The sequence below is a fragment of the Bombina bombina genome, chromosome 11 (assembly GCF_027579735.1).
Source record: "Bombina bombina isolate aBomBom1 chromosome 11, aBomBom1.pri, whole genome shotgun sequence".
NCBI classification, from domain to species: Eukaryota; Metazoa; Chordata; class Amphibia; order Anura; family Bombinatoridae; genus Bombina; species Bombina bombina.
This window is the reverse complement of record NC_069509.1, coordinates 3,363,760-3,386,143: the sequence shown is the minus strand read 5'-3', so window position 1 is coordinate 3,386,143 and position 22,384 is coordinate 3,363,760. Positions and strand designations below refer to the sequence as shown.

Genomic DNA, 22,384 nt, shown 5'->3' with positions numbered 1-22,384 from the left:
ACATACACAATAACTTTATGGTACCTCAGTAACAGCAGGGAGTTAGGGAAGGGTTATTACGTACACAATAACTTTATGGTACCTCAGTAACAGCAGTGAGTTAGGGAAGAGTTATTACGTACACAATGACTTTATGGTACCTCAGTAACAGCAGGGAGTTAGGGAAGGGTTATTACGTACACACTGACTTTATGGTACCTCAGTAACAGCAGTTAGTTAGGGAAGGGTTATTACGTACACAATGACTTTATGGTACCTCAGTAACAGCAGGGAGTTAGGGAAGGGTTATTACGTACACAATGACCTTATGGTACCTCAGTAACAGCAGGGAGTTAGGGAAGGGTTATTACGTACACACTGACTTTATGGTACCTCAGTAACAGCAGGGAGTTAGGGAAGGGTTATTACGTACACAATGACTTTATGGTACCTCAGTAACAGCAGTTAGTTAGGGAAGGGTTATTGCGTACACAATAATTTTATGGTACCGCAGTAACAGCAGGGAGTTAGGGAAGGGTTATTACGTACACAATGACTTTATGGTACCTCAGTAACAGCAGGGAGTTAGGGAAGGGTTATTACGTACACACTGACTTTATGGTACCTCAGTAACAGCAGGGAGTTAGGGAAGGGTTATTACGTACACAATGACTTTATGGTACCTCAGTAACAGCAGTTAGTTAGGGAAGGGTTATTACGTACACACTGACTTTATGGTACCTCAGTAACAGCAGGGAGTTAGGGAAGGGTTATTACGTACACAATAACTTTATGGTACCTCAGTAACAGCAGGGAGTTAGGGAAGGGTTATTACGTACACAATAACTTTATGGTACCTCAGTAACAGCAGGGAGTTAGGGAAGGGTTATTACGTACACACTGACTTTATGGTACCTCAGTAACAGCAGGGAGTTAGGGAAGGGTTATTACGTACACAATGACTTTATGGTACCTCAGTAACAGCAGGGAGTTAGGGAAGAGTTATTACGTACACAATAACTTTATGGTACCTCAGTAACAGCAGGGAGTTAGGGAAGGGTTATTACGTACACAATGACTTTATGGTACCTCAGTAACAGCAGTTAGTTAGGGAAGGTTTATTATGTACACAATAACTTTATGGTACCTCAGTAACAGCAGGGAGTTAGGGAAGGGTTATTACGTACACACTGACTTTATGGTACCGCAGTAACAGCAGGGAGTTAGGGAAGGGTTATTACGTACACAGTGACTTTATGGTACCTCAGTAACAGCAGGTAGTTAGGGAAGGGTTATTACTTACACAATAACTTTATGGTACCTCAGTAACAGCAGTTAGTTAGGGAAGGGTTATTACGTACACAATGACTTTATGGTACCTCAGTAACAGCAGGGAGTTAGGGTAGGGTTATTACGTACACAATGACTTTATGGTACCTCAGTAACAGCAGGGAGTTAGGGAAGGGTTATTACGTACACAATGACCTTATGGTACCTCAGTAACAGCAGTTAGTTAGGGAAGGGTTATTACGTACACAATAACTTTATGGTACCTCAGTAACAGCAGGGAGTTAGGGAAGGGTTATTACTTACACAATAACTTTATGGTACCTCAGTAACAGCAGGGAGTTAGGGAAGGGTTATTACGTACACACTGACTTTATGGTACCTCAGTAACAGCAGGGAGTTAGGGAAGGGTTATTACGTACACAATGACTTTATGGTACCTCAGTAACAGCAGTTAGTTAGGGAAGGGTTATTACGTACACAATAACTTTGTTACCTCAGTAACAGCAGGGAGTTAGGGAAGGGTTATTACGTACACACTGACTTTATGGTACCTCAGTAACAGCAGGGAGTTAGGGAAGGGTTATTACGTACACAATGACTTTATGGTACCTCAGTAACAGCAGGGAGTTAGGGAAGGGTTATTACGTACACAATGACCTTATGGTACCTCAGTAACAGCAGTTAGTTAGGGAAGGGTTATTACGTACACAATGACTTTATGGTACCTCAGTAACAGCAGGGAGTTAGGGAAGGGTTATTATGTACACAATAACTTTATGGTACCTCAGTAACAGCAGGGAGTTAGGGAAGGGTTATTACGTACACAATGACTTTATGGTACCTCAGTAACAGCAGTTAGTTAGGGAAGGGTTATTACGTACACAATGACTTTATGGTACCGCAGTAACAGCAGGGAGTTAGGGAAGGGTTATTACGTACACAATGACTTTATGGTACCTCAGTAACAGCAGGTAGTTAGGGAAGGGTTATTACGTACACACTGACTTTATGGTACCTCAGTAACAGCAGGGAGTTAGGGAAGGGTTATTACGTACACACTGACTTTATGGTACCTCAGGAACAGCAGGGAGTTAGGGAAGGGTTATTACGTACACAATGACTTTATGGTACCTCAGTAACAGCAGTTAGTTAGGGAAGGGTTATTACGTACACAATGACCTTATGGTACCTCAGTAACAGCAGTTAGTTAGGGAAGGGTTATTACGTACACACTGACTTTATGGTACCTCAGTAACAGCAGGGAGTTAGGGAAGGGTTATTACGTACACAATGACTTTATGGTACCTCAGTAACAGCAGGGAGTTAGGGAAGAGTTATTACGTACACAATAACTTTATGGTACCTCAGTAACAGCAGGGAGTTAGGGAAGGGTTATTACGTACACAATGACTTTATGGTACCTCAGTAACAGCAGGGAGTTAGGGAAGGGTTATTACGTACACAATAACTTTATGGTACCTCAGTAACAGCAGGGAGTTAGGGAAGGGTTATTACGTACACAATGACCTTATGGTACCTCAGTAACAGCAGTTAGTTAGGGAAGGGTTATTACGTACACAATGACTTTATGGTACCTCAGTAACAGCAGGGAGTTAGGGAAGGGTTATTACGTACACAATGACTTTATGGTACCTCAGTAACAGCAGGGAGTTAGGGAAGGGTTATTACGTACACACTGACTTTATGGTACCTCAGTAACAGCAGGGAGTTAGGGAAGGGTTATTACGTACACAATGACTTTATGGTACCTCAGTAACAGCAGGGAGTTAGGGAAGGGTTATTATGTACACAATAACTTTATGGTACCTCAGTAACAGCAGGGAGTTAGGGAAGGGTTATTACGTACACAATGACTTTATGGTACCTCAGTAACAGCAGTTAGTTAGGGAAGGGTTATTACGTACACAATGACTTTATGGTACCTCAGTAACAGCAGGTAGTTAGGGAAGGGTTATTACGTACACAATGACTTTATGGTACCTCAGTAACAGCAGTTAGTTAGAGAAGGGTTATTACGTACACAATAACCTTATGGTACCTCAGTAACAGCAGGGAGTTAGGGAAGGGTTATTACGTACACAATGACTTTATGGTACCTCAGTAACAGCAGGGAGTTAGGGAAGGGTTATTACGTACACAATGACTTTATGGTACCTCAGTAACAGCAGGTTGTTAGAGAAGGGTTATTACGTACACAATGACTTTATGGTACCTCAGTAACAGCAGGGAGTTAGGGAAGGGTTATTACGTACACACTGACTTTATGGTACCTCAGTAACAGCAGGGAGTTAGGGAAGGGTTATTACGTACACAATGACTTTATGGTACCTCAGTAACAGCAGGTAGTTAGGGAAGGGTTATTACGTACACAATAACTTTATGGTACCTCAGTAACAGCAGTGAGTTAGGGAAGAGTTATTACGTACACACTGACTTTATGGTACCTCAGTAACAGCAGTTAGTTAGGGAAGGGTTATTACGTACACAATAACTTTATGGTACCTCAGTAACAGCAGGGAGTTAGGGAAGGGTTATTACGTACACAATGACTTTATGGTACCTCAGTAACAGCAGGGAGTTAGGGAAGGGTTATTACGTACACAATAACTTTATGGTACCTCAGTAACAGCAGGGAGTTAGGGAAGGGTTATTACGTACACAATGACTTTATGGTACCTCAGTAACAGCAGGGAGTTAGGGAAGGGTTATTACGTACACACTGACCTTATGGTACCTCAGTAACAGCAGTTAGTTAGGGAAGGGTTATTACGTACACAATAACTTTATGGTACCTCAGTAACAGCAGGGAGTTAGGGAAGGGTTATTACGTACACACTGACTTTATGGTACCTCAGTAACAGCAGGGAGTTAGGGAAGGGTTATTACGTACACAATGACTTTATGGTACCTCAGTAACAGCAGGGAGTTAGGGAAGGGTTATTACGTACACAATGACTTTATGGTACCTCAGTAACAGCAGTTAGTTAGGGAAGGGTTATTACGTACACAATGACTTTATGGTACCTCAGTAACAGCAGTTAGTTAGGGAAGGGTTATTACGTACACAATAACTTTATGGTACCTCAGTAACAGCAGGTAGTTAGGGAAGGGTTATTACGTACACAATAACTTTATGGTACCTCAGTAACAGCAGGGAGTTAGGGAAGGGTTATTACGTACACAATAACTTTATGGTACCTCAGTAACAGCAGGTAGTTAGGGAAGGGTTATTACGTACACAATAACTTTATGGTACCTCAGTAACAGCAGTGAGTTAGGGAAGAGTTATTACGTACACAATAACTTTATGGTACCTCAGTAACAGCAGGGAGTTAGGGAAGGGTTATTACGTACACACTGACCTTATGGTACCTCAGTAACAGCAGTTAGTTAGGGAAGGGTTATTACGTACACAATAACTTTATGGTACCTCAGTAACAGCAGGGAGTTAGGGAAGGGTTATTACGTACACACTGACTTTATGGTACCTCAGTAACAGCAGGGAGTTAGGGAAGGGTTATTACGTACACAATGACTTTATGGTACCTCAGTAACAGCAGGGAGTTAGGGAAGGGTTATTACGTACACACTGACTTTATGGTACCTCAGTAACAGCAGTTAGTTAGGGAAGGGTTATTACGTACACACTGACTTTATGGTACCTCAGTAACAGCAGTTAGTTAGGGAAGGGTTATTACGTACACAATAACTTTATGGTACCTCAGTAACAGCAGGGAGTTAGGGAAGGGTTATTACGTACACAATGACTTTATGGTACCTCAGTAACATTAGGGAGTTAGGGAAGGGTTATTACGTACACAATAACTTTATGGTACCTCAGTAACAGCAGGGAGTTAGGGAAGGGTTATTACGTACACAATGACTTTATGGTACCTCAGTAACAGCAGGGAGTTAGGGAAGGGTTATTACGTACACAATGACTTTATGGTACCTCAGTAACAGCAGGGAGTTAGGGAAGGGTTATTACGTACACAATGACTTTATGGTACCTCAGTAACAGCAGGTAGTTAGGGAAGGGTTATTACGTACACAATAACTTTATGGTACCTCAGTAACAGCAGTGAGTTAGGGAAGAGTTATTACGTACACAATAACTTTATGGTACCTCAGTAACAGCAGGGAGTTAGGGAAGGGTTATTACGTACACACTGACTTTATGGTACCTCAGTAACAGCAGGGAGTTAGGGAAGGGTTATTACGTACACAATAACTTTATGGTACCTCAGTAACAGCAGGGAGTTAGGGAAGGGTTAATACGTACACAATAACTTTATGGTACCTCAGTAACAGCAGGGAGTTAGGGAAGGGTTATTACGTACACAATAACTTTATGGTACCTCAGTAACAGCAGGGAGTTAGGGAAGGGTTATTACGTACACAATAACTTTATGGTACCGCAGTAATAGCAGGGAGTTAGGGAAGGGTTATTACATACACAATAACTTTATGGTACCTCAGTAACAGCAGTTAGTTAGGGAAGGGTTATTACGTACACAATGACTTTATGGTACCTCAGTAACAGCAGGGAGTTAGGGAAGGGTTATTACGTACACAATGACTTTATGGTACCTCAGTAACAGCAGGGAGTTAGGGAAGGGTTATTACGTACACAATAACTTTATGGTACCTCAGTAACAGCAGGGAGTTAGGGAAGGGTTATTACGTACACAATGACTTTATGGTACCTCAGTAACAGCAGGGAGTTAGGGAAGGGTTATTACGTACACAATAACTTTATGGTACCTCAGTAACAGCAGGGAGTTAGGGAAGGGTTATTACGTACACAATGACTTTATGGTACTGCACAGATGGCCATAGACAAATGATTCTGATTTAATGAGAACCTCACAGTTATTGTACCACTCAGTATATGGGAGTGTTTTTATGAGGATCAGGATACTCTGCTGCTCTAACAGTTGCTGGGTTACTGACCGTCTGGTGTGAATGGATTTCTGCAATAGCTAAAATGTCAACACTGTGGTAACACTACAGTCCTAATGCAAAGCGGCAGGTTCTGGAATTTTCTTTGAGATGTTTAGGCAAAAGTTGCTGGATCTGGTGGTTTAAAGCTACTGGCCATGTCCCTCTAGGTCAGTGTTTCCCAACCGCGGTTCTCAAGTACCCCCAACAGGCCTGGTTTTCATTATAGCTGAACCAGTGCACAGGTGAAGTAATCAGCTGATCAGTAACCAATCTGCTCTCATCCTTTAGAAGATTATTTCACCTGTGCTCTAGTTCAGTTATAATGAAAACCAAGACTGTTGGGGGTACTTGAGGAACGCGGTTGGGAAACACACTGCTCGAGGTTATGGATATAGACTTGAACTGATGGGAAAAACAGCTTTAATTATCACTTCTGTATTGTCAGTGTTAATAGGTAAGGGCCACAGGTTACGAGGCTAAGCACCACAGGTGACGAGGCTAAGCACCACAGGTGACGAGTTTAAGAACCGCAGATCTTGAGACTAAGTTCTCTAGGTCACGATACTAAGTGCCGCATGTTAACCCTAACATATCAGATGCTCTCTCCTTTTTCCTCTATTACTTGCAGAAACTCTCTGACTTTTTTTTTTATATATATATATATATATATTCTCTTTTAGGCTCACCTACCTTCTATACTTCCTACTGACCTTTCTTCACCTTTATGCAAATTACCGTGCTGTCCGTGCCATTGTCATGGAGACTTTTAACCAGTCACGACTCAGCATTGTTTTAAAACATTACCTACATGACAGAACAATTTTAAGTCCTGCTGCAGCCAATCACAAGGAACCACTTCTACCAGGTGATGAACACAAAATGTGAAAAATAGGTTACATTGACAACAAGAGAGCATAAACATGAGGTGACACTGGAGAGAGGAATGATAGAAGGTGACAACAAGAGGTCATAGACTGGAGGTGACACCAGAGAGAGGAGTGATTGAAGGTGACAACAAGAGCGCATAGACAGGAGGTTACACTGGAAAGAGGAGTGATAGAAGGTGACAAGAGGGCATAGACAGGAGGTGACACCAGAAAGAGGAGTTATAGGTGGCAACAAGAGCGCATAGACAGGAGGTGACACTGGAGAGAGGAGTGATAGAAGGTGACAACAAGAGCTCATAGACAGGAGGTGACACTGGAGAGAGGAGTGATTGAAGGTGACAACAAGAGCGCATAGACAGGAGGTGACACTAGAGAGAGGAGTGATAGGTGACAACAAGAGTGCATAGACCAGAGGTGACACTGGAGAGAGGAGTGATAGAAGGTGACAATAAGAGCACATTGACAGGAGGTGACACCAGAGAGAGGAGTGATAGGTGACAACAATAGTGCATAGACAGGAGGTGACACTGGAAAGGAGGTGACACTGGAAAGAGGAGTTATATAAGGTGACAACAAGAGTGCATAGACAGGAGGTGACACTGGAAAGAGGAGTTATATAAGGTGACAACAAGAGTGCATAGACAGGAGGTGACACTGGAAAGAGGAGTTATATAAGGTGACAACAAGAGTGCATAGACAGGAGGTGACACTGGAGAGAGGAGTGATAGAAGGTGACAACAAGAGTGCATAGACCGGAGGTGACACTGGAGAGAGGAGTGATAGGTGACAACAAGAGCACATTGACAGGAGGTGACACCAGAGAGAGGAGTGATAGGTGACAACAAGAGTGCATAGACAGGAGGTGACACTGGGGTACAACAGATGATATTGGGGAGTGACGTAATGGGGGATAACAAATTGGGACAGCAGGATGGGAGTGACAGTAAAATACTGGTAACAGGGGGAAGGAGTTGACAGGAAATGACACAAGGGGGAGAGGAGTGACAGAAGGTGACATCAGACGGGAAGGAAGTGATAGGTGGTGACATCTGCAGGGGATTAGTGTGGCAGGAGTTGGCACTTTGGGGGGGTGACGTTAGTTGACAGGGAAGGGGAATAATGTATGTGCTCTTTTACAGGTCTGGGTACAGATGTATCTGTCAGTATTGGAGTTCCCCTGCATACCCTAGTTTGTAGGTAAGTATTGTTTATCCTATTGGGTATGCTGTGTTCTCCTAACTCTCTTTACCACATACTTCATACATTTTAGTCCTTTCTGTCTATATCACTGCCGGAGTGTGTATTGCAAAGAAAGTCTGTAAGCACCAGGTATAATGTGCCTGTTCCCATTTCTAATGAGTCTGTAAGTCCATGCATTTGTATCCTCTAGGTTAGATTACTGCAATGCACTTTACTTGGGCCTCCCAAAAAAAGAACTCCATCGCCTTCAGACAGTACAAAACGCAGCAGCAAGACTATTGACCAATCAAACTCGCTCCTGCCACATAACACCTGTTCTCCACTCCCTGCATTGGCTTCCAATTAAATGGCGAACATATTTTAAAATTGGCCTGCTGACCTTCAAAGCCTTAAACAACCAAGGCCCACAGTACCTGAAAGAGCTCCTGACACCCTACATCCCATCCCGTTCACTTAGGTCAGCCAACACATCCCTCCTCTCAGTGCCAAGAATAAGGACAAACTCAGGCTCCAGAGCATTCTGCCACGCTGCGCCTACTTTCTGGAACTCTTTACCGCGCGCAATCAGAGAGGCACTGTCCTTACAGACTTTTAAAAAAAAGCTAAAGACCCACCTCTTCCATCAGGCATTCAGTCCGCTTATCTGACCTTCAGAAACTCCTAACTTTTATGTCTTATGTTGGTACAGTATATTTGTAATTGCTTTGAGTCTCACAGGGAGAAAAGCGCTATATAAATCGCAAATTATTATTAAGTACAAGGTGTAATGTGTCTGTAAGCACCAGGTGTAATGTGCCTGTTTCCATTTCTAATGAGTCTGTAAGTACCAGGTGTAATGAGTCTGTAAGTACCAGGTGTATTGTCTATTCCCATGTGTAATGAGTCTGTAAGCACCAGGTGTAATGTGTCTATTCCCATCTATGAGTCTGTAAGTACTAGGTCTAATGTGTCTGTTCCCATCTGTAATGAGTCTGTAAGTACCAGGTGTAATGTGCCTGTTCCCATCTGTAATACATCTGTAAGTACCAGGTGTAATGTGGCTATTCCCATCTGTAATGTGTCTGTAAGCACCAGGTGTAATGTGTCTTTCCTTAATATGAGGAGAGTCCATGGCTTCATTCATTATTTGTGGGAATACAGAACCTGGCCACCAGGAGGAGGCAAAGACACCCCAGCCAAAGGCTTAAATACCTCCCACACTCCCCTCATCTCCCAGTCATTCTTTGCCTTTCGTCACAGGAGGATGGCAGAGAAGTGTCAGAAGATTCAGAGTAGTCTCTTATGGAGGGTAGTACCCTTTGGTATGGGACTGGAGTTTTAAGTAGTCTTGTCAGCCTCTCAGTGAGAGCATGGACGAATGTTAGGGTCTGGGGATGCAGGGAGAGTCTCTCTGTGAAACCAGATCCAGACTCGCATTAACAGCTCCTAAGCAATCAGTGTTGACGAGTTTCACTGCCTGCTTCTATCACTCAAGTCCATGTCAGGTGCAATGCTACAAGACTGTCAAACTTGAGAGGCTGTGTGTCTGTTCCACGCCGATGATTCCGGTAAGATCGTTTCATTTTATAATCCTATGGAAAGGCAAGAAGACACGGTCACAGTGTGCCTTCTTTTATCTGTATGTAATCAAAGGTTAATATCTCCGGAAGGGGATTATTGAACAGGGGGGATTTTCTTCATAAATGGAAAGAGTCCATAGCTGCATTCATTACTTTTGGGAAATAAGAACCTGGCCACCAGGAGGAGGCAAAGACACAAATAATGTGATGTGTATAACACACAAGAGGGCGCTAAGACCTACTAAATAAAATACTTCTATAAAATAATTATAATACCCATAAAATGTAAAAGGTACACGAGGAGAATGTAGAGTGGACCCTCACCAAAATATTAATATTGCAAATAAAAATAAGTCCAATATATGAACAAGGGAATCAGTTCATAAGATGTCAAATCAAATGTTCCCAAAAGTTTCCTGCCGATAGTGGTAGAGTCTCCACCCTCTGAGGACTCCTTTTCTCCCTTTGCAACCGCAGGTGAATCTGTGAAGGTAGGGGACAAACAGAGGCGACCAATGTGTGTATCCACAACAATGATGTCCCAACCCAGCACACGTATTCTATACCCAGGGTACTCGCACTCTTGCTGAGCACACCAATGTGCTGGTAGGAACGGACTGGCTATCAGAGCAGACCAGCTTGCTCTCTCCGGTGCACTCTCTCCCTGTGAGAATGATCAGACTCTTGGCAGCTTGACTCCTCTGATGATATTCCTCTAAGCAGCGATCAGGAACCAGCTGAACTCCCCACGTATTGTTTATCAATGTCCAATACACACATTGCCCATGTTTTCTTGGGCAGTCAGTCTACCTGTGGTAAGAGTGACATATGAAGCAGTGTGTGCAGCATGTAGAAAGAAACCTAAAAAGTGCTGACTGAGGACTATCCCTAGGCAAAGACACCCCTGCTAAAGGCTTAAATACTCCTCCCACTTCCCTCATTCTCCAGTCATTTTTTTCCTTTTTCGTCCCAGGAGGTTGGCAGAGAAGTGTCAGAAGTTTGTTTTCGTCTCTTATGGAGGGTAGTACTCTTCGACATGGGACGGGAGTTTTAAGTAATCCTATCAGTCTCTCAGTGAGGGCTTGGATGAAAGTTAGAGTCCGGAGATGCAGGAAGAGTCTTTGTGAAACCATCCTGACTCATATTAACAGCTCCACAAGCAATCAGCGTTGTCTAACTTCACTTTGCTGCCTGCTTTCTTCTCTCAAGTCCATGGTGGAGGCAAAGCTACTATCTGCCATACTTGAAGGGCCGTGTTCCTGTTCCATGGTGTAGATTCCGGTAACATTGTTTCATTTTACTTCTTCATGAATGTACTGTAACTCATTTGTTCCTGCAAACTCACATGAAAAATACTGGGTCTCAGTGGGACTCCTTTAGTATCTTGGAATCAAGGGTTAATATGTCCTGAGGGGGATTATTGAACTGTTTTTTCTTTAATCATGTTTGTTATGTGATTCAATCTGCTTATGTGTAGTGTTAACTGGGCACGTGGCTTTTGGGAACATAATGGCCTTTCAAAGTGACGAGACCTTAAAGTTGGGCACGCTTTCTTTGGACTGTACGGTTCACCTCGTGACCGGGCTTGTCTACGTTCTGGTCTCCCATTTCCGCATTCCTGACTGTATGGCGACAGAGAATTTTAGTCCGCTGGTGTCTGGTTCATAGGAGTTGGTGAGTGCCCCAGCCATTGTGGGTATCAGGTGCCGTTTAAATTGTTTTATATATAGTCCTTTTTTGGGGGGGGCGGGGGGGTATACTTTATCCAGTCATGGAGGATGCTGATGTTGAGATTGTTCAACTTTCTGATTCAGATTCTTCGTCCTGTCAAGAATGTGAATTGGCCCCATTGACTCAGGTCAGTCAGTTATGTTCTTTAGGCCGTCCTAGAGTGCCTTGTTCCTCGGGCTCGGGGATTCAAGGGACTGCTGAGCCATCCGCCTCGGAGGGCCCTGTCCTCTGGGAGGCGAGTTCCCTACCGCTCCGTACTACTACTACACATGCGGGTAACCCAGGTTATGTGTTTCCCTCCTCGGAGAGTGGATTGTCCCCCCCCCCTCCCGGAGGTTGTGGCATCTTTTCACTTTTACATACTTTTGGCGTTTGCGTGTCTACAAAGTCCAGATGTTTCTTTGCGGTTGTGCTCATGCCCAATTGCCCCAGGTTGCTCTGCCACTGGAGGGCATGTGCAGTTCCCTGCGGGTGTAACTGTTCCTGAGTGTTGTGCCTTTCGTTACAGGCAGACTCGCCTTTGTGTTTTACTCAGACACGTTTTTGGGCTGTTTGGGGACCCTATCCTTCTCAGTTATGGGACTTATCAGTCTCCTCCTTCGAATGGCTCACCTCGTTAGACATGGGGGTATGAAGTAATCTTCTTTAAGTCTTGTTATCTAGATCCTTCCCAGTTTTGTTGGAAGAACAGGGTTTCCGTTAGGCTGGTCCTGTGGATCTTTCTGTTCTTCTTTGGCGTTAACCCTCGGGTTGCCCGTTATTTTATTTGATCTGGTTAGGATGAAATTTATTTTATTTTTTATACGATGTTTCCTGCGGGAACTTAATAATCTCTGGGATCGATACTCGCTGTTTGCTTCTACGGAAGTTGTTCCGGACACGTTAGTATCATGTTTGTCTGTTTTCTTCCTTCCTCTCTGAGGGCGGATTTAGCCAGCTTGGTAGTTTAACTCAGGTTGCAGGCTGGTCCTGCTTGGGTTTATATCTTCTGTCTCGCGACTTATTCAGACACGTGGCGCCTTTTATACCTTGCTGTTCAGGTTAGGGTGCAGAGTGCTCTTAACATTACTTATGTTATTTGTTTTACTTGTTTCAGCTAAGCATTCTCAAGAGGACTTGCGGGTCCGTGCAGCTCTCGGGATTGTTTCAGTCCTAAATAGCTGTCACTCTGGTGACTGGGTCAGTTGTTTACGATACCCTCTGAACCTAGAGTATTCCTTCCCACGTGGTGGGAAAATTAGAGGGTTTAGAGCCTCTTTCCGCCGGCGGGGTGGTGTTGCTTTAGGAAATTGTCCTTTGTGGACTTGTTCCTTTAGTGGTTCTCTTCTTTAATGAGACCTCTTGGATTGTCCGTTTCTCCTTGGGATGGGGCGCCTTCAGGGGACTTGGATTCCCTTTGGGAGTTGGTTGTTCCTTTTTTGGGACATTAGACAGTGGGGTCCTTTTGGGCTCCGGTAATGGGTCCTTTCCCGGGGTTGGGAATGCTCTCCATCTCTTTCTTGGGATAGAAGAGGTCCTAGTGGTTTTCCACTCATATGGTTCAGGTATTGCCATCCAGGTGGCATCCAAACCCATGTTTTACTGTCCTCTGCCTTCGAATCTGAGGTGATGTGGAGGCTTGATATTGCCCTGTTCGGGTGACTTGTCCTCACTGTTCCCCTTGTGTCTGGAGCTTGTGGCTAGCTGGACAGCTAGCTCAGCATACTAATGCTCTGTGACTACTCTGTACTGTTGCAAACCGAGGGTTGCTAGTTCGATCCCCGGCGAGGTCTACTCAGCCTTTCCTCCTTCCGAGGTTGATAAAATAAGTAGCGCCTTTTGTCCCTTTCGGGGGATTAGCCGCACTTTCAAAGCACATTCATGTTAATGTTGCTTGGACGCCTGTTAGCTCTAATGTCCTTTTATGGTCCTGGCTTTTTGGAGTGTTGGGCTCCTGCGAGGGGTGGTCTCTTCCCTTTGGGTCAGGACGTGCAAGGGCTTCTTGCTCTTGTTATCCTGGTTATTCTGGATTTTTCCCTGGGAGGTCTGTTTTTTTTATATCAGACAAGGGATTTGTTCCTGGAAGATTGTTTAATCTAAACATTTGTGGGGCCCGGGCTTCTTGTCCTGATCTTCCGGTGGTCGAAGGGTTTACTCTGCGTTTTCTCTTTGTGGATCCCACTGTGGGATGTTACTAGACCTTATGATCCTAGGACTGGCCTGGGGGTTCCAGTTTCCGGAATACTTAGGGCTTAGCCCTTGTTCTGGCTGTTCTGTTTTACAACTTGGCCAGATTTACTGAGAGCCGGGGCTCCTTGGGGCTTGTCTTGTGCTGTATGATACAGTTCCCTTGGGACAGCCAACTAACGTGACCTGATGCTGGGCTTTCCTGCCTAGCAAATGGAAGGTTTGTGGTTGCTCAGCTGTCCCCTTTGCATCTGGTACGTGTACTAGCACAATGGTGTTTTAAGGGGTTCTTCCGTGTTCATCAGTTTTGTGACCTTGTGTCCTCTCGGTTATTCTACGACTTCCTGTCTTATGGGCAGGTGTTTATAGACACTCTCCTCTTCAGGGGGCTCGGTGTCCTCCTTACGGAGGTGTGGTTCCTTTTTTAGGGGGCCTCTCCTGTGTTCGGGAGGTTGGAGCAGATGTTTATCTGGTTTGGGGATTGGTCTGCTCATTGAGTTGTTCCTTTCCATCTGGGGAGCTGCTGGCTCTGCATTGAGACTTAGTCGGATGGCTTTGCTAGATCCCTTGGGTCTATCGCCTGCTCGATTGTCTTTAGAATGAAGTGGCTGTGTACATTCTTCCGCCCTTTTGGGGGCCGGTTTTGGGGTTCCTTTCGGTTCCCTTGCTTCAGATCTGCCGCTGCTTGGCCTGGTCCGACTAGGTGTAAGATCTGAGACCTGTTGTTCATCCTCAGGTCTTGGGGGTGACTGTGGACCTTTTCTTCTATAAGATACGACGAGTCCACAGATTCATCCTTTACTTGTGGGATATTATCCTCCTGCTAACAGGAAGTGGCAAAGAGCACCACAGCAGAGCTGTCTATATAGCTCCTCCCTTGACTCCACCCCCCAGTCATTCTCTTTACCTACTCTAAGTAATAGGAATGGTAAAGTGAAAGCGGTGATAAAATGTTAGTTTTTATTTTCTTCAAGCAAGAGTTTTTTATTTTAAATGGTACCGGTGTGTACTATTTTCTCTCAGGCAGCAGATGGATGAAGACTTCTGCCTGGAGACTGATGATCTTAGCAGTTGTTACTAGGATCCAGAGTAGTTCCCACAGAATGGCTGAGGAGTACTTAAGAAACTTCAGTGTGAGGAATGTTTTCATGCTACAAGCATTGAGGTATGTTCAGTCATTTTTTTCTGGAGAGACTGTGTTATTTCAGAATTGGCTGACAGTATCCCCATGAGGGAAAGGGTAAGCAGTAATCCTAATGTATAGAGAGGGGTATTACTGGACCTGCATATTGGGCTATAAAAAAATGGTTGACACTGATGATATGATGTTTATGGGCAAACGTTTTCATGATTGGGAGTTTCAGATAACGTTTTTTATGGCAGACGTTTTTTACTTTATTGAAGTATAGCGGGTACACATGGCTTCACTTTATGGGTATAGGAACCCACATGGCTAGGTTTTAGACCGCTCTGGTGCGGTCATTTTAGGCTGTGAGACATCGAGTGAGATGGGCGGGGCCTATTTTTGCGCCTCAGTTGCGCAGTTGTTTTTCCCAGACAAGCAGCAAACTCCAACTCCGGTGGGCCTTTCAGAGACAGTTTGGGCCTAATCGAAGGTTTAATCCGATTTTACAGACCCCTGAGGGCAGGTAGGGGCCACAGCAGGGCTGTGGCGAGGTGCAGGGGGTGTTTTTGATTGAGGTTAACGTTTTATAGCATAACGTTTTTTTGGTAAGGGTTAAGTATTCCTTTCCTTGTGGGGCAAACTTAGCTGACAAGTTGGGATGCATTTATCATAAAATTGGGATAATTTTATCGTTTTAAAGCAGTTTTGGAAAAATTGTCTGCTTTTTTTCTCTTAAAGGCGCAGTACCGTTTTTTCAGATTGTTATTTTTTTCATAAAATAAAGTGTTTCAAGTCTGTGGTCATTACTAGTCTGTTTTTAACATGTCTGACATTGAGGAAAGTCAATGTTCCATGTGTTTAGAAGCCATTGTGGAACCCCCACTTAAAATGTGTCCCTCATGTACTGAAAGGGCTTTACATTGCAAAGAACATATTTTAGCTGATAAAAGTATGTCTAAGGATGATTCTCAGTCAGAAGAGAATCAGGTTATGCCATCTCATTCTCCCCAAGTGTCACAACCTTTAACGCCCGCCCAAGCGACGCCAAGTACTTCTAGTGCGTCTAATTCTTTCACCCTGCAAGATATGGCCGCAGTTATGTCTACTACCTTCACAGAGGTATTGTCTAAACTGCCTGGTTTGCGGGGTAAGCGCAGTAGGTCCGGTATTAGAGTAAATGCTGAGACCTCTGATGCTTTATTGGCCATCTCCGATGTACCCTCACAGTGTTCTGATTTGGGGTGAGGAAATTGCTGTCTGAGGGAGAGCTTTCCGATTCAGGAAAGATGTTCCCTCTAACAGACTCAGATGTGACGGCCTTTAAGTTTAAGCTTGAATACCTCCGCTTGTTACTCAAGGAGGTTTTAGCGACTCTGGATGATTGTGACCCTATTGCCACCCCACCAGAGAAATTGTGTAAAATGGATAAATACCTAGATGTCCCTACTTACACTAATGTTTTTCCAGTCCCTAGAAGAATTTCGGACATTGTTACTAAGGAATGGGATAGGCCAGGCATTCCGTTCTCTCCCCCTCCTACTTTTAAGAAAATGTTCCCTATATCTGACACCATTCGGGATTCGTGGCAGACGGTCCCTAAGGTGGAGGGAGCTATTTCTACCCTGGCTAAGCGTACAACTATACCTATTGAGGACAGTTGTGCTTTCAAAGATCCTATGGATAAAAAATTAGAGGGTCTTCTAAAGAAATTGTTTATTCATGAGGGTTTTCTTCTACAACCTCTAGCGTGCATTGTTCCTTTAACTACTGCAGCCGCTTTTTGGTTTGAGGCTCTAGAGGAGTCTCTTAAGGTTGAGACCCCATTAGATGATATTTTGGATAGAATTAAGGCTCTCAAGCTAGCTAATTCTTTTATTACAGATGCCGCTTTTCAAATGGCTAAATTAGCGGCAAAAAATGCAGGCTTTGCCATTTTAGCTCGTAGAGCGTTATGGCTTAAGTCCTGGTCTGCTGATGTGTCATCAAAATCTAAGCTGTTAGCTATTCCTTTCAAAGGTAAGACCCTATTCGGGCTTGAACTGAAGGAGATAATTTCCGACATTACTGGAGGTAAAGGCCATGCCCTTCCTCAGGACAAGATGATTAAAATGAGGGCTAAACAAAATAATTTTCTTTCCTTTCGAAACTTTAAAGGTGGACCCTCTACTTCGTCCCCTGCCACAAAGCAAGAGGGGAATTTTGCTCAATCCAAGTCAGTCTGGAGACCTAACCAGACCTGGAATAAAGGTAATTAGGCCAAGAAGCCTGCTGCTGCTACCAAGACAGCATGAAGAGGCAGCCCCCGATCCGGGACCGGATCTAGTAGGGGGCAGACTTTCTCTCTTCGCTCAGGCTTGGGCAAGAGATGTTCAGGATTCCTGGGCATTAGAAATCTTGACCCAGGTGTATCGGCTAGAAGAGGCGTTCTTACACTGTGTAGAAGACCTATATACCATGGGAGTAATCTGCCCAGTTCCAAAAATAGAACAGGGGCAGGGGTTTTACTCAAATCTGTTTGTGGTTCCCAAAAAAGAGGGAACTTCCAGACCGATTTTAGATCTCAAAATTCTAAACAAATTTCTCAGAGTCCCATCCTTCAAAATGGAGACTATTTGAACAATTTTACCAATGATCCAGGAGGGTCAATATATGACCACCGTGGATTTAAAGGATGCGTATCTTCACATTCCTATCCACAAAGATCATCACCAGTTCCTCAGGTTCGCCTTCCTGGACAAACATTACCAGTTTGTGGCCCTTCCTTTCGGGTTGGCCACAGCTCCCAGAATTTTCACAAAGGTGCTAGGGTCCCTTCTGGCGGTTCCGTTTGCTCGCTTACATCTCAGACCACTGCAACTGTGCATGCTCAGACAGTGGAATGGGGATTATGCAGATTTATCTCCGCAGATAAATCTGGATCTAGAGACCAGAGACTCTCTTCTTTGGTGGTTGTCACAGGATCATCTGTCCCAGGGAATGTGCTTCCGAAGGCCAGCATGGGTCATAGTGACGACGGATGCCAGCCTTTTGGTTAGGGGCGCAGTCTGGAATTCCCTGAAGGCTCAGGGTGTGTGGACTCAGCAGGAGGCCCTACTTCCAATAAATATTCTAGAACTGAGAGCGATATTCAACGCGCTTCAGGCGTGGCCTCAGCTGGCTTCGGCCAGATTCATAAGGTTCCAGTCGGACAATATCACGACTGTAGCATATATCAATCATCAAGGGGGAACAAAGAGTTCTCTAGCGATGATAGAGGTTTCCAAAATAATTTGATGGGCAGAGACTCACTCTTGCCATCTATCAGCAATCTATAACCCAGGAGTGGAGAACTGTGAAGCGGATTTTCTAAGTCGCCAGACTTTTCATCCGGGGGAGTGGGAGCTCCATCCTGAGGTGTTTGCACAATTGATTCATCAATGGGGCACACCAGAATTGGATCTGATGGCATCTCGTCAGAATGCCAAACTTCCTTGTTACGGGTCCAGATCAAGGGATCCTCAAGCAGTACTAATAGATGCTCTAGCAGTACCGTAGTCGTTCAACCTGGCTTATGTGTTTCCTCCTTTTCCTCTCCTGCCTCGTCTGATTGCCAGAATCAAACAGGAGAAGGCTTCGGTAATCTTGATAGCGTCTGCATGGCCACGCAGGACTTGGTATGCAGATCTGGTGGAAATGTCATCTCTGCCACCCTGGAAACTGCCTCTGAGACAGGACCTTCTCATTCAGGGTCCGTTCCAACATCCAAATCTAGTTTCTCTGCGGCTGACTGCCTGGAGATTGAACGCTTGATTTTATCTAAGCGGGGTTTCTCTGAATCGGTCATTGATACCTTGATTCAGGCTCCGAAGCCTGTCACTAGGAAAATTTACCATAAGATATGGCGTAAATATCTTTATTGGTGCGAATCCAAAGGCTACTCATGGAGTAAGATCAGGATTCCTAGGATTTTGTCCTTTCTCCAAGAAGGATTGGAGAAGGGGTTATCAGCTAGTTCCTTAAAGGGACAGATTTCTGCTTTGTCAATCTTGCTACACAAGCGTCTGGCAGATGTTCCAGACGTTCAGTCGTTTTGTCAGGCTTTAGTTAGAATCAAGCCTGTGTTTAAACCTGTTGTTCCGCCATGGAGTTTGAATTTAGTTCTAAATGTTCTTCAAGGGGTTCCGTTTAAACCCATGCATTCCATAGATATTAAACTTCTATCTTGGAAAGTTCTATTTTTAGTTGCTATCTCTTCTGCTCGAAGAGTTTCTGAGCTATCTGCGTTACAATGCGACTCGCCTTATCTTATCTTCCATTCTGATAAGGTGGTTTTGCGTACCAAACCTGGATTTCATCCTAAGGTTGTTTCAAATAAGAATATTAATCAGGAAATTGTTGTTCCTTCTCTGTGTCCTAATCCTCCTTCTAAGAAGGAGCGTCTGTTACATAACTTGGACGTGGTTCGTGCCTTGAAGTTTTACTTGCAAGCGACCAAAGATTTCCGTCAAACATCTTCTCTGTTTGTTGTCTATTCTGGAAAGCGTAGGGGTCAAAAAGCTACGGCTACCTCTCTTTCTTTTTGGCTAAAAAGCATCATCCGTTTGGCATACGAGACTGCTGGACAGCAGCCTCCTGAAAGAATTACAGCTCATTCTACTAGAGAGGTAGCTTTCACATGGGCTTTTAAAAATGATGCTTCTCTTGTATAGATTTGTAAGGCTGCGACTTGGTCTTCCCTTCATACCTTTTCCAAATTTTCCAAATTTGATACTTTTGCTTCTTCGGAGGCTATTTTTGGGAGAAAGGTTCTTCAAGCAGTGGTGCCTTCCGTTTAGGTATCTGTCTTGTCCCTCCCGTTCATCCGTGTCCTGTAGCTTTGGTATTGTATCCCACAAGTAAAGGATGAATCCGTGGACTCATCGTATCTTATAGAAGAAAAGAAAATTTATGCTTACCTGATAAATTGATTTCTTCTATGATACGACGAGTCCACGGCCCGCCCTGTCAATTTAAGACAGATGATATTTTTTGATGTAAAACTTCAGTCACCTCTGCACCTTGTAGTTTCTCCTTTTTTCTTCCTATACCTTCGGTCGAATGACTGGGGGGTGGAGTCAAGGGAGAAGCTATATATACAGCTCTGCTGTGGTGTTCTTTGCCACTTCCTGTTAGCAGGAGGATAATATCCCACAAGTTAAGGATGAATCCGTGGACTTGTCGTATCATAGAAGAAATCAATTTATCAGGTAAGCATAAATTTCCTTTTCCAAAGTAATTGCGGTATGTACATTATCTGTAGGAGCCGCATTTTTAAGACTTTTAGATGGACACACGTAGACATATGTTATGTTAAACACGGAAGTGATCACAATGGATGATGTCACTTCCGGGAGGACACTAGAAGTTAGGTAGAGGGAAATATTTATGTGGTACACAGGAAATAGAATCGTTTTTTGGCGCAAAATTAAAACAGGAAGTCAGTAAATTCATTAGTAAAATCAGTATATAAGGCTATATTGCAGCACCAATCTTTAGTCTTGATAATGGCCCAATACCAAGGGCCGAAACGCGTCGACAGATTGGTAAGCCTTATTTCAATTGTTTCTATTATTTGTAAGCATTATTGCACTATGTGTTATATGTTTTACAGGTCACATACATGATAACACGAATCATCACCTAAGATAATTATTTTCACCTAAGAGGGATTTAATTTTGGATAATATTTTTTCCTTGGATCACATAACAAGTTTTTCTGGGATATTGGACACTGACCACTTTTTTGCTTTTGTTTTTCCTTTTTGATATATTTTTGATATTATATATTTCTCTTGTAAGGTGTATCCAGTCCACGGATCATCCATTACTTGTGGGATATTCTCATTCCCAACAGGAAGTTGCAAGAGGACACCCACAGCAGAGCTGTCTATATAGCTCCTCCCCTAACTGCCATATCCAGTCATTCTCTTGCAACTCTCAAGAAACATGGAGGTAGTAAGAGAGAAGTGGTGAAATGTAGCTGTTATTTTACTTCAATCAAAAGTTTATTATTTTTAAATGGTACCGGAGTTGTACTATTTTGTTCCAGGCAGAAAAATAGAAGAATCTGCCTGTGATTTCTATGATCTTAGCAGGTTGTAACTAAGATCCATTGCTGTTCTCACACATGATTGAAGAGAGAGATAACTTCAGCGGGGGAATGGCGTGCAGGTTATCCTGCTATGAGGTATGTGCAGTTAAGATTTTTCTAGAAGATGTGAATGCTAGAAAATGCTGCTGATGCCAAATTTATGTAAGGTAAGCCTGAATACAGTGATTTAATAGCGACTGGTATCATGCTTACTTTCTGAGGTAATACTCTTTTATATTTAAAATATAAAACGTTTTCTGGCATGTTTAAACGTTTTTATATATACTTTGGTGATAAAACTTTATTGGGGCCTAGTTTTTTCCACATGGCTGGCTTAAATTTGCCTAGAAACAGTTTCCTGAGGCCTTCCAATATGTTACTATGAGTGGGAGGGGCCTAATTTAGCGCTTTTTTGCGCAGTAACTTTTACAGACTGAGACATCCAGCTTCCTCCAAGGGTCCCCTGAATGCTATAGGACATCTCTAAAGGGCTCTTAGGCTTTCCAAAATCGTTTGTTGGGGAAGGTAGGCCCACAGCAAGGCTGTGGCAGTTTTTGGTGTGACTGGTAAAAAACGTCTATCGTTTTTTTTATCCGGTTTTTGAACTAAGGGGTTAATCATCCATTTGCAAGTGCTCTGTTAGCTTATTATACACACTGTAAAAATTCTGACAAAATTTGTTTCTCTTAAAAGCACAGTACCGTTTATTATATTTGCTTGTTAACTTGATTTAAAGTGTTTTCCAAGCTTGCTAGTCTCATTGCTAGTCTGAATAAACATGTCTGACATAGAGGAAACTCCTTGTTCATTATGTTTAAAAGCCATTGTGGAGCCCCCTCTTAGAATGTGTACCAAATGTACTGATTTCACTTTAAGCAATAAAGATCATATTCTGTCTTTAAAAAATTTATCACCAGAGGAATCTTACGAGGGGGAAGTTATGCTGACTAACTCTCCCCACGTGTCAGATCCTTTGACTCTCGCTCAAGGGACTCACGCTCAAATGGCGCCAAGTACATCTAGGGCGCCCATAGCGTTTACTTTACAAGACATGGCGGCAGTCATGGGTAATACACTGTCAGCGGTATTAGCCAGACTACCTGAATTTAGAGGAAAGCGAGATAGCTCTGGAGTTAGACGAAATACAGAGCATACTGACGCTTTAAGAGCTATGTCTGATACTGCCTCACAATATGCAGAAGCTGAAGAAGGAGAGCTTCTTTCTGTGGGTGATGTTTCTGACTCAGGGAAGATGATGCAACCTGATTCTGATATTTCTACATTTAAATTTTTAAGCTTGAACACCTCCGCGTGTTACTCAGGGAGGTTTTAGCTGCTCTGAATGACTGTGATACAATTGCAGTGCCAGAGA

At 43.6% G+C, this 22,384-nt stretch overlaps 1 protein-coding gene across 1 annotated transcript in view; it reads left to right on the top strand.

Moving 5' to 3' along the window:
- Positions 1 to 22,384, top strand: part of RUSF1 (RUS family member 1) — a gene marked incomplete at its 5' end in the record, with an annotated part of 166,614 nt that overhangs the window by 114,699 nt on the left and 29,531 nt on the right. The window contains 2 exon segments of the mRNA XM_053694386.1: positions 6,915 to 7,099; positions 8,261 to 8,318. Of these exon segments, the coding sequence (XP_053550361.1) occupies positions 6,915 to 7,099; positions 8,261 to 8,318 (243 nt within the window).